Source organism: Coffea arabica, chromosome 1c (assembly GCF_036785885.1).
Source record: "Coffea arabica cultivar ET-39 chromosome 1c, Coffea Arabica ET-39 HiFi, whole genome shotgun sequence".
Classification (NCBI taxonomy): domain Eukaryota; kingdom Viridiplantae; phylum Streptophyta; class Magnoliopsida; order Gentianales; family Rubiaceae; genus Coffea; species Coffea arabica.
Genome location: NC_092310.1, coordinates 1,832,869 through 1,846,151, shown reverse-complemented (window position 1 = coordinate 1,846,151; position 13,283 = coordinate 1,832,869). Strand labels below are relative to the sequence as shown.

The 13,283-nt window shown below is 34.6% G+C and overlaps 1 protein-coding gene across 6 annotated transcripts; it reads left to right on the top strand.

Annotated features, from left to right (window-relative positions):
* Window positions 1-5,582: 5,582 nt before the first annotated feature.
* LOC113723601 (putative disease resistance protein RGA3) lies at window positions 5,583-12,932 on the top strand. Of its 6 annotated transcripts, none has more exons than XM_072077276.1 (5): window positions 5,583-8,062; window positions 10,500-10,700; window positions 12,026-12,093; window positions 12,201-12,426; window positions 12,548-12,932. In XM_072077276.1, the coding sequence occupies exon 1, from the start codon at window positions 5,583-5,585 to the stop codon at window positions 8,031-8,033; it is 2,451 nt and encodes an 816-aa protein (XP_071933377.1). In that variant the 3' UTR covers window positions 8,034-8,062; window positions 10,500-10,700; window positions 12,026-12,093; window positions 12,201-12,426; window positions 12,548-12,932. The 6 variants fall into 6 exon arrangements, with proteins under 6 accessions (XP_071933377.1, XP_071933427.1, XP_071933447.1 ...); XM_072077326.1 differs by having other exon boundaries at window positions 8,970-10,692; XM_072077346.1 differs by having other exon boundaries at window positions 8,970-10,692; window positions 12,182-12,426.
* The last annotated feature ends 351 nt before the right edge of the window (window positions 12,933-13,283 follow it).

Here is a 13,283-nt window from a genome sequence, read left to right as displayed (position 1 = left end):
AAAGTCAAAATCAAACTAATAAACTGACAAATTTGCTATTTCACTACTTTTTTCCTTTTTTTTTTCCTTTTCTTTCTCACCTTTTTTTTGGGGAAAAGAAGAGATGATTCTGAAAATATATACTCTGGCCTACAAAATCTTAATTTTCTCTAAATCCAAAAGAGATGGAAGGGAAATAAAAGATAAATAAATAAGAAACAAAAAAGATAGAAGGGAAATATAAAGCAATTAAATACAAAAAACAAAAAACAAAATCTTTTTCGACTACAAATATCATTATAAATTTTTAAACCATAGAGAGGTTATGTGATAAATCAACAAACCATAAGAAGGTAAAAGTTAATTTATCCTAAAAGAAATGAAGCTTTATGTTAAAGCATGTCTAAGCACAGAAAATTGATTCAGGTTTAAGAAAATCATTGCTTCATCTTTCAGATTCTCAAGTGTTCATTTTATTGGGTGAACATTCAACCGCTATGTACTTTTCTTGGTTAACCAGGCCCTGGGCTAGAATTAAATCAATCGACTGTACTTTTTTCTTGTCAGTTAGCCTGATTCTTAGTCGGACTTTTTTTTGTAAAAAAATAAATAAATACAAAAGTCTATCATCTTTCACCCCTGGTGATAATCAGAGTTGAAATCACTCAAACTTTTTCTTTTGAAAACAAAAAAAATAATTGTTTGGGACCTAGAAATAATATGGGGAGTTTGAGATGGGTAGAACAAGGACTATATTATCTACAAGTGAAATTTCTCACTCATTAATAATGAGGGAGAGTTTCTATGTTTGTGTGTTAATGGATATGAAATTGGAAGTCACAAAGCCTGATTATTTAGCCAAGAAGCAGCATGCATAGTCAGTGCGGGAACTTTGCCCCCTAACAAAGAAATTTTATTACGGTCACCATCAATTGTTTGGCAACTACAGTCGTTAGTATATGAAATTAATAAAACAAATAGGGAGTTCATAATCTTATTTGGATTGTATATGAAATCAATTGATTTCACAATCTTATTTAGAATATTTGTATTAATCAAAAACTAACCATTAGCTGATCCTATAAAAATTCTTGCTGCTGGCACTTGCGGAAACCAAACAAAATAAGATGCGTGTTCTAATTTTAATTCTTGAGGATCAGTAATTAAGACCAAATTATGATTCACGTTGGTAGAAGATTGGATTGGGTGCTAAGATGGGATGAATTCTAAGTAGGGAATTCTAAATTCAATTTTATCATGGACGTAAATGGTTGTCCTTTATCGATGCAACAATCATTGCGATATGGGATGATATCAAAGCCTTCCCTGATGTTTCTCTTAATATCACCTAATACCTTTAAGGTTTTAAAAATATAATTTACTTACCTTGCTTTGGTTATTTGTGTAACAAAATTTTTAAAAATTCTAAATTACCCTTTTACTTGTTAAATAAAAATATTCCTAAACAACTTTATTTACTTCAAAAAAACCATCACATAAAAAATAATTTCTAGCAGTAACTACATCATAATGCAATAACCCATAAAAATATAAATTTAAAAAATAAAAAAGATATTTACAAAGAAATACACTTGCACCAATTTGACTCTATATGCTCAAAACCGATTTCTTTCATCACCAGTGGTAGTAACATTTCCAAAAGATTCAGAAACTGCATTGTTATTCTGTGCAATGATAAATTGTCTAGCAGGTGTCACTCTCCTCTTTGCTCTTCTAGCCTTTGCAGGTCTTCCTCGTTGTGCCAGTTGAGGAAAACAAAATCAATTTTGCTTCTAATTTACAAATGAAATATTGGTTATGCTGTTAGTCTAAGGCTTCGTTTGGGAGTTGGGATTTTGGATAGGAATGAAAGGAAAAGAAGAGAGAGTTAGCTTTCCTTTAGTTTTTAGTAAGAAATAAAAGAAAGAAATGGGAAGATTCAAAAGGATGAAATGCAGTGCAACAATAGCCAAAATTTTTCTTCCTAAATTGGACAGAAATGGAAGGAAACTTTGAGAAAGCTTGTCAATTTTTTTCAAAATGCCTATTTTGTCCTTAAAAAGGTCTTGAACAAATATTTAATAACTTCCATATCCAAAAACATTCCACTAATTTTCAAAACTCTCAAACAACATAACAATCCCTTCTTTTCTCTTCTCCTCTCTCATAACTTAAGTTTTCCTTCCTTTCTTGTCTATCCTAAACTCCCAAAATAAGCCTAATTCTCAAAGATAGTTAGTAAGACCAATTTATTATTCTTTTCAAAATTATTTTTGGATTAAGAGATGACATGATTGATGTTGCCAACGTCACCAACTATGATTGTGTACATTTGGCTAATTTTTTTGTTCAATTTTTAGAAATATTTATAAGTAATAAAATTATCTAACAAAGAGGCACTTTGCTATATTTATAAACTTAACAAACTTCCCCATTCTTCATTTTTTTTTTTTTGAGAAATCCATTCTTCATTTTAAGTCACACATCATCCCTCTTTATGTATATATTATTTTTATATGCATCATATCTAATAAACCCAAGAATATTTATTCAAAAAGCAATTAAATGATAGAAGTATGCAAAATTGACATCTCAACCAACCCAAAGCTATTTGTTCAAAGAGCAATTAAATGATAGAAGTATGCCAAAATTGACATCCCAACAACTTTTCTAAGACTTTTAGTCTGGGATTTGATAAAAATGGAAACGAGTCATACTAGGATTGGATGTTACAAATGTGTTGATGGTAACTTCTACTTTTTGAGATTGTAATATATTGACAACTAAAATTTTACCTAAAGCAACTACTTTCATAATAGTGGTAAATGACTAGTTAAATTTTTGTTCAATCAACACGAACTTATAAGTAACCAAATGTCATTAGTTTTCGCCAATTTGTGAAACAAAAATCTTTATTTCCTTAAACATATCATAAAATGGACTAAATAGTTTGTAAGGCATTAGCAATGGAAAGTCAATAAATACCAACATGGGGTACAACATCGGTATGTACTAATTAGCAATAGATTGTAAATTTTTTTTCTTTTTTAACCAATCGATAGAATAGAAGTTATTGTTTTGGATATATTGTAAAACAGATCGAGCTAACAATGAAAAATTAATAACAAATAGTACTTAAATACTAACTAATTGTACAATACTTATAAATAGAATCTCATCTGAAACTTCCCAATTTGGGGCAGGGATATTATTCTGTTGATACTCTGAAATTGTGAAGGAATGTTCAAAAGATAAGTTTTGGAGGGAGATCAAAAGTTTATTTCATTTGAAGATTTCACAAGAATAGTCGTGCCTCATTAATTTGAGGGAAATTTTTGAAACGGAAGCTGAGGTTTTTTAAAAGGAGTCCGTTAGCCCCTCATATGTTTTTTTTTAAAAATCTTTTTCCCTACTCACTTAGTAAAACAGTACTGTTTTCCTTTACTACTGTTCCCATTATATGTGGTCTATTGCAGTCCTTTCATTCTTTTTTGTGTGAGGAGTGCTCAGAGTCGGTCCGCCTGATGACTGTCTCGGCTTCATATCCCACTTCCCTTCTCTCTTACATTTTGGCGGTTGAACATAGCTATTTGTCATTCTTGGGTCAAACCACCATTCTAATGACCACTTGAGATTGCATCCAAGTTTGTCCAAGATGTAAGCATCATGCACTGACTAAGAAAGGCCACGTATCGAAATTGCCAAGCATCTTCTATGGCAATTAATAGCATCCAAGTTTGTCAACGAATTATTAATCTAGATGAAGTCAATTCTATCCTTATGTCCCAAGAATTACCAAATTAGATTAAAAAAAAAATGGTTGCCTCGGTAGCAATTATGATTGCCATTTTCCCCATCTTTTTGCATCAAAAGTCCAACTGTAACTATGGAAGTTTACAAGTAAGATAAGTAGTATTATTTTAAAATTGAAAGGAGGAATTTTAAATTCAGGTACTGACACAATAGACGCATACATTAAGATATTAAATGTAGAAAAAAATAACAATACACAAAAGCACAATAAATGTTTTATTCATTAAAAGTTTTTCGTGCTAATCAATTCCATTCATCCAATTTCAAATTTACCCAATGTAAAATATAGATTGCATGGTGCAATCAATTGCAAGAAGTAATTGTGTGTTATCCATCTCAACTCACCACACTTATCATTGTTATCACCTTTGTTTTTTTACCCTGTCACTATTATCATTAGATAAATATATGAAAAAACAGTTTATATTTATTCCACTCACTTTTTTTTTATTTTTCCAGCCACCATTCTGTCTCACATGCATTATATAAAAATACAAAAAGTGTTACATTATTAATCTGATTTTTTTATTTAACTAATCCTCTATTCGGTCACACTTTTATTTGAGTAAAATGATACCTTTCACCCTTTCGGATCATTCATTTATTTTTTTTTCTAGGTTTGCAATTAGACTGCACCAAATTAATAAATGTTTCTTGTTTTCACAAATATATCATAGCTTTTATGATTGCATTGCAACTAACATTAATTTTTTTCTCAACATCATTTGTTTGCTCTGAAGTGGTTTACAAATCTCCCACTTTAACGTAAAACTTTGTGGTAGTAACCTTGGATGTACCCTTCTGTTTGCTAGTGCACCAAACGATTTTGTGAGTCCTATACATGCGCAACATTAATTTGAATTATCTAAAAATTATTTTGGACCTTTCATTGTTCAGCACAGTTTCTTATCCTTCTTGGGTGGAATTTTCCACGTCCAGGGGCCCCAGGCATGTGGAATGTGGATCAAAAGCAGATGTAGAATCCCGGCAATGACTATATTTTATTTTCAATGAAAATGCCAAGCAACTTCCGTTGCAAAAGCATCCGACCCAGTTTGTCAAAGAAGCGCTGCACCAAAAAATCCTCATAACTCTTGTCACTTCCGTTTGAGTCAAAGCAGTTCCTTGCTGCTTCTAACTACAGCTAAAACCTTCCACTGCAAAAGAGTATTCTTATCTGAAGACTGTACCCAAGGAACAAGAAGAATGGCTGATGCACTTATAGCTGCCACAATAGAGGTAGCATTGGAGAAGACACTTTCCCTTGCCAATGAAAGGATTGGCAAGTTATTCCAATTCAAGGAGGATTTGGAGACCCTGAAAGGATCTGTTGCCATGATCCAAGCTGTCTTGGCTGATGCTGAGGTAAAGCAAACGCATGACCAGGCCGTGCAACTGTGGCTCCAGAGGCTAGAAGCCGTGGTGTTTGATGCCGAGAATTTGTTGGACGAGCTGAATTATGAAGCTCTTCGTCGCCAACTCGTGGGCAAGGTGCGCTCCTTCATCCTGTCCTCTGACATTAATATTGTTTTCCGACGGAGAATGGCCTCTAAGATCAGGGACATCAACAAGAAGTTGAATAAGATCAATAAAGAAGCCAATGATTTTGGACTGATCAGATTCCAAAGGGCAAGTTTCCCCCCTTCTACTACTGCTAAAGTCACACTAAATAGAGAGACGGATTCTATTGCTGGCCATCATATTGTAGGAAGAGCTAAGGATGAAACAAGGCTGGTGGAGATCTTGCTAAGCTTGTCGAAAATGCCATTTCTGTAATTCCCATCCTTGGGATGGGCGGATTGGGAAAGACAACTTTAGCTCAATCTGTATACAAAAATAGTCAAGTTCATAGCCATTTTGAGAAAAAAATTTGGGTCTGTGTGTCCGACAATTTTGACGTGACCAGGCTTTTGAAAATGATTTTAGAATCACTCACGAGAAGAAATGTTGAAATGACTAGTAGGGATGTCATCGTCCAGGAAATTCGAGAACAACTTGTGGGAAAAATTTTTTTTCTTGTTCTTGATGATGTCTGGACCGAAAATCTTACCTTGTGGGATGATTTTTTTGGTTCATTACTGGGGCTAAATGCAACTAATGGAAATTGGTGTGTTGTGACTACTCGTAAACAACAAACTGCATCCATTGTGGCCACACATGATCCTTATGTGCTAGGAAAGCTATCTGATGATGATTGTTGGTCTATCCTAACAAAGAAAGCCATTGCAGGTGGAGAAATTCCCAAACAATTGCATGTCATGAAAAAGGAAATTATAAAAAAATGTGGTGGTCTACCACTGGCTGCAAGTGTAATGGGAGGTCTATTGCGCATGAAGAGAAAAGAGGAGTGGCAATTGGTTTTGAAGAATAAGCTTTCAAATTTCAGTGGAGATGAAGATGGTGTCATGGAAATACTAAAATTGAGTTTTGATTGTTTACCATCTCCATCCATTAAGAAATGTTTTGCATATTGTTCTATATTTCCTAAGGATGCTATGATGAAAGGAGATATGCTAATCGAGCTTTGGATGGCAGAAGGTATGCTCCAAGCAAATGTCAACAACCAAATGATGATGGAGGAAATTGGAATGAATTGTCTGAGAATTTTATTACAGAGTTCGTTGTTTGAAGAAACCCAAAGTTATCAGGAAACACATTATTATAAGATGCATGATCTAGTGCATGACCTCGCAGAGTCAATGTCAAAGTCTACTAAAGTTATTAACAATATTCGTTACCTTGCAGTAGATTTATCTGGTGGCAAAGAAGAAAGAGAAAAACTTTTGGAGAGGCTATCAACTTCGCTTCGTACATTGTTTGTAAAGGGTGACCTATCTGGTGATATGTTAATGAAGTTGAAGAACTTGTCTGTTTTGAATTTGTCTCATGCAACAACTCAAAAGCTACCGATCACTATTGGCAAATTGACACATTTGCGATATGTTAACCTTTCGAGTTCTAGAATCCGTATTTTGCCAGACTCCCTTTGCAAGCTTTATAATTTGCAAACATTAGCACTAGATAGCATGTATGTCAAAGATCTTCCGAAGGGGATGTGCAATTTGATTAGCTTGAGACATCTCTATTTTTACACCTTTGATGAAAAATTTCAAATGCCGCTAGAGATGGGACGACTATCTTGCCTTCAGACACTAGAGTTCTTTAATGTGGGTCGAGAAAAGGGTCGACAAATTGAAGAGCTTGGATGCTTGAAAAACCTCAAAGGCAGTTTAAGTGTACGCAATCTTCAACTAGTAAAGGATAGGAAAGCAGCTGAGGAAGCAAATCTATTTGGAAAGGCAAATCTATTTAGACTGATACTTGTGTGGGCCTTGGCTTGGGATCGAGAAGGTGACAACTACAACTACGACAAAGATGTGTTAGATGGCCTTAGGCCTCATCCAAATTTGGAGGAGTTGGTAATTCAGCGTTTTATGGGCGATCAATTTCCTCGATGGTCAATGGATTTGCCAATAACACTTCCCAAGTTAGCGCGTTTGGAGTTTTATTATTGCCACAGATGCAGAGAACTCCTTCCCTTGCAAAACTTTACGTTTCTTAAAGAGCTGGTGATTTGGTTTTGCCGGGGGTTAACGAGTCTACCCAGTGACATGCTACAGTCTTGTATCTCTCTCCAAAAGCTTCAGGTGGCTTATTGCGACAAGCTTATCTCCTTTCCGCTTGATTTGCAACAAACGCCTTCTCTTTTGGAGTTGGAATTATATGCATGTCCCAAACTGAAAACAAGTATGACGCCCAAAGGATTTGGTTTCCTAACCAGCTTAAATCGCCTTGAAATTGGTCCCTTCTCAGATGATGATAACCATGAAAATTCTTCAATTTACAATGAATTTGATTGGTCTGGATTGATATCCTTCTCCTCTTTGTCATCCATACTATGTGACCTAGAATTATTTGGGTTGCCACACATGGAGTCCCTACCACATCAGATCCAATACTTGACCACTCTCACGTCACTTCGGCTACATGACTTTGGAGGTATAAAAGCTCTGCCAGATTGGTTCGGAAACTTTGCTGCTCTTGAATACCTATGTTTATTTGGTTTCAAAGAGCTTCGACATTTACCCTCCGAGGATGCCATGAGAAGTCTCACAAAACTAAAAGTTCTACTGATTTATGGATCTCCTCTGTTAAAAGAAAGGTGCACTCCTGAGAGCAGCGGCCTCGACTCCCAGTGGTCCAAAATTTCTCATATTCAACTCCTATTAATAAGTGATTAACAGTTCATCTTCAGATCAAATTCAATCATGTAAGATTGCTTGCTACCTACGCATAAGACATCTTTGCCTTCTTTTCACTTCCCACTCCAATCAACCTTCTCGATAAGTGTATTATACATTCTTTTAAGTAGTATTATGTCCTTATTTTTTGTTATAATTTAAGGTTTTTACGGTGTAACTTGCTCTCTAAGTCTCTAACTTTTGCAAGATTCATTTACGAAGTTGAACGTGCAAATGTGGTTATATTGGTAGGATTTGAGGAGAATTATCAATATTGGATCGAGGCGAATTTATTTGAATTCATTAGTGCCTGATTCAATGATGATTTGGAATTAGAAGAGCATCAAATGCAAGTATTATTGGTTCATTGCATGAACAAACATTGGGACATCTTGCTTATGATCTTAGTGAATTGGATAGAAAGACACAAGAAAACATAACAAAAGAGAAAACACAGGCTCTGAATACACGAGTTGAGGCCACGTATTCCAAGCCTGCTTATTCTCTCCTATTTTTTTGTAACTTGTTTTGCAACTTGCCCTATTTTCACACTTCTTTTCTGCTCAATTCTAGCACAGAATTAAGGCTACACATGCTCAAGAAACTCTAGAAAAGTGCAAAAGAAACTTTATGTCATATTATTTAGCACTTTTTGACTCTCTTGAACACTATATATTTAAGAATCACTAAAGAGAGAAAGAAGAGAAGAGGAGGGACAAGAATCACTGCAAGGAGAAGACGTGATGTGCATTTAGCACTATATATGAAAGAATCATTTAGCACTTTTCCACAGTGATGTGATGTGCAAGGAGAAGACTCGCCGACCTCTTGCTGCATTTTTTTTTGCTTTCATATTTCCTTATAGTTTTATTTTAACTCTTTTTATTGTACAAGTTTAACTTGAACTTCTCATCTTGCATTTGGGACTTGTGGCAGTTTTCATAGATGGTTGTAGATTCGTCGATGGCTTGTGATTCAAGATTGAGCTGGATCTCAGCCATTGAATTGGGGAGTAACTTGTTTTTACTTTTTCTTCTTTGCTTTCCCTACACATTGAGGAAAATGTGTATGTTAAGTGTGGGGGAGGAAATGCTGTTAAGTGGGAGTCACTTTGGTGCTTATATGGTAAATGCTTGGTTATGATATTTGAAATTTGTCTTGTGCTTAAAATTGTTGGTTTTTGGGTTTGCTGGCAGGGAGTTTCATCCAATTTTAAAGAGAAACTCTGTCAAATTTTTTTCAAAATCTTGTCCAAATTTCAAAATTTGCCCCAAGTCTTTCACAAATTGTTCATTTAAATCCACAAGTGCATGAAGTTCATGTCCCTTTTGTTTTAAAATTCTCCCATACAAGTGAGATGATTTTAGTAATTGGACAATTCAATTCTCACTTGACTTGGAAACAATTATAATATGACTAGAATTATTGCATGTAAGAAAGTATATCTTGTAAAATAGAGAAAATTATGCCTACATTTTGCATAGTAAATGAAATCTCTCATCTTACTTATTTTTACAAGTAATTGATTTATATAGTTGCTAGAATATTTTTCTTCCAAATGTGACCTTATTGAGGGATTTTATGTTAAAAAAATTCAATAAATTCTTATACTGAGTAACCAAGAGTTTTATCTACAAATATCGACTTTCGCGTCAAAAGGTATTGGAATTGGGAGTAATAAGTGAAGTTTTGAGTAACCAGAAATCTTCATCTAAAAATGTCAATCTTCGTCAAAAGGCATTTTCACAAGTTTAAGAGTAAATAAAAGAAAAAGGAAAGTGAATAGTTCCCTCTTAAGGTTTGTGAAGCTAAACATCTCATTTAGAAGGAAGAAAATCTCCAAGGTAACTATATATGTTAGTTATTTGTGAAATTAGGTAAGATAGAGAGATTAAATTTGTTTGGTTGAATTTTGAGTGTAATTATCTCTCTTTTACATGATATGATGAGTATTACGGGTAATAGGAAAAAATTGCATAATCAAAGCTTGCCAAAGTTAAGAGAGATTGAGTTTCAAGTTCACTTGATTCATTTCACTTCTTAAATTATTGCTGGTTTGTATTTCTTATTGCTCGAGGACAAGTAATAATTTAAGTGTGGGGGAATTATATGAAAAAAAACTAAAAAGTTCCCGTGGTTATTCTTCACAATTTTCTCTTCTTCCTTTTTCTCATCCTATTTATTATCTTTCAAAGCCGTGGCATTAGCGTTTCTTGTCAAGTGCAAAATACCGTGCTTCTCATTTGCTCCTAACAACATAATACTCTTGTAACCGTCGATTAACATGAAACCAAGCACCTATCGTGTTCTGTGCTTTGATGTATTACTATAACTCTGTTAATATTCTGTTCCACACTTTGTTTTTGTAGGATTGACAAAACAATAGCTTCACGAAATTATCTAAATTGTTTTGTTAGATCTCTTGTTTACTACATAATGTCTGAGCTTGAATTTTCTATTTTGCAGTGATCTTAGGCTCAAGGTTTAAGTGGAAATCTCCATTGGCCATTAATTACTCATTGAATTACAACTACCAGTAGCTTGGACAAAAATATTTATGATGGCAATTTTTCTTTCGTATTGGTGCCTTACATAGCCAACACTTGATTTCCTTGTTGTCGGAGCTTGCACATTGTCTATCTGCCTTTTCAGTCACGAGGTCCAGCAGTAAGAATTTACCTGCTCTATTACTATAAATTTGCTTAATTTTTTCCCTGGCTTTTTGTCTTTGAAACTAGTTGTACCTCAATTGCAGAAGTTTTCTGTCTCTGTTTTGATTGCTCAATGACTGTCAACTGGCCTGTACAATCTACTGGGAAAAAATTTCTTGCCCCAGCTTATCAGATGTTTTTGAAGAGCCATCATTACCAGGACTTTTTGATGATCTTTATTGGCAGTTTGATGACTATTACTAGAGAAATAGATTGACCATTAAGAGGTCTTGCAAACTTTCGAGTGTTATCGCAAGGTTAGCATATCTAAGTCAAAAAAATATACATACATTGTATCGAGTCCTAGTACCTGCTCATTATCTTTAGGGTCAAAGTGGCAAAAGAAACTCACTTTTGTAAGATTCCCATCACAAGAAAATGTAATAGAACTTCCTGTTCTTTCATAGTTATAATGCAGGAACTTCCTGTTCTTTCATAGCTATAATGCAGGAACAAGCTTTCTCGAGATTTTAAATATGAGGGCTTTCATCAAACTTAGGCATACACACCACCATTTACTGTGAAAATTTTATTTTCTTATTGATTTGTTTAAAAAAAGGAAAAAGATAATGCATTATATTCATGGAGTAAATCCTCAAATGAATGTATGTCAAAGCAAAAAAAATTGTGAACTAGCAAGCGCAGACAAAGATTTTAGACTTTTTAATTTATAGCTTCTTTTGTTTCTATAGGAGAACTTACTCTAATGAAACTTTTATGAAGATTTCTATTTGTTACCTTTTGTGAGGTGATATAGATGGTAACTAAAATGATTAAGTTGCAAAGTTTAGGAGGATCTGCGTCCAAGGATGTTGTCTAGTAGTGCAATAGCTGGAATTTGAGTGGATTCCATTGTGCACCTTTAGACCAGAAATTCTTGCCACGCTCCTTTCTTCAATGCTTCCCAAGATGATTTTCGTGGTCTCTTGCTTAGATGAACATAGGTTAGAATTGTGAAGCTTCTTCAGCACCGTATATATTGCTGGAACTCAATAATTTTTTGCCTGCACGTCCTGCAAATAGCCCATCGACATATGATAACAACTAGCGATCTAGTTTTGTTGATTTTCCATAACTGCTTCTGTGGATTGTAAGATATTATTGCTAAAGTCAGCCCACTCTCTTTAAACTTGTGATTCTAAGGGGATGAAATGGTTTCTCTGTAACTTTTACCTCTCGAAAATGCATTTAGATACTTCTCCTAACCATTTGATTAGTAATAGCTTTGGGTCTCAAAATAATGGTTTTCTGACTCACTTTTTCTCGGTTATGATTTTCTAGCCATGAAGACAATGGTCAATCAAGGGGTTTTCGCATCATCACTTTGGTGTTTTGGTTCAAAATTTTTGGTAATTTAAGATACGCTTCCCTTTTTTCACTACTCAATTTTGACTTTTAATCGCTTTGATTTTTAATACGCTACATGTAAAACAAAAGAAATCTTATCATTGCGAAGATATTGCTGAGGTAGCCGAGGAAGATGTTCATGCAATGAAGTTGCACAAAACTTGGTACTTGGTGGAGTATCTTCCAACATGGTCAAGTTTAAGCAGGATGTTTTGAAGCATTTCAAAAGTTAGTCAAGTCTACTTGTTGCAACTTGCTGCTCTTAGTGAATCCACCTAGATAAAGGCTCTTAAGCTCTCCTGCCTTTTGTGACTGTGAGTTGCTATTTTTTTATGGTAAGTTTATTCTTTTGGCGGTCTGGTTACAATGACAAAAAACTTGCAATGATCTGAAAATTTCGATTAGCTTTATTCTTTGCTATATGCCATCTTGACTTTGAGTTTTTGTGCTTTGCAGTGATATTAGGACCAAAACTGAAGGGGGAACCTCGCTGATGGCTCTTACATACTGTGCTTACTTTTTGAAAGTCCTACGATTCCTTTCTGAACAAGATCCTACTTCAGTTGGATAGTAACATCTAGCATGCATTCTCTTTTGCACTGTGCCTCAGATGGCCAAAGGCTGAGATTCCCACTGTGGTTATGGTGCCTTTAAACTGTCCAAATGATTCAGCAATTTGTAGTCACAATAATGAGGTGCCGATTTTCTTGTAACTCAATTAGCTATCTCTGGCATACTGAAGTTAGAACTAGCTGGTGTTTTGGTTGCAGTTATATGTGGATTCTGTTGTGACTTAATGGCCTTTCATTTCCTGAGTTCCACCACATAAATTGCCTTTGCATGTGCCATGAATTGCCCATCATTATTTTCAAGTTTACGAGTTGTAAACTTGTAATGACTAACTTTGCAGTTGGAACCAAACTACTATGATTTTTATACGAATAATTGTAAGTAAGACTTAGTACTTGCTTATCCATTTAGTTTCAAAACAAACAAGACACGGATTTTGTTCTGTTGTGAGATTTGACAGTACAAAAGTATGGTGAAATTATCTAAACTTTGTCATCAGCTTTCTTCTTCACCACATATTGCCTCAGTTTGAGTTTTCTGTTTTACAGTGATCTCAGTGTTAATGATCAACTGGACTCAACAATTGATCTTACTTACCGATTGAAATACACAGCTTGTAACT

Bases quoted from the DNA above. Each gene is read 5' to 3' on its own strand.
- LOC113723601 (XM_072077276.1), top strand. From the start codon at position 5,583: ATGGGCGGATTGGGAAAGACAACTTTAGCTCAATCTGTATACAAAAAT.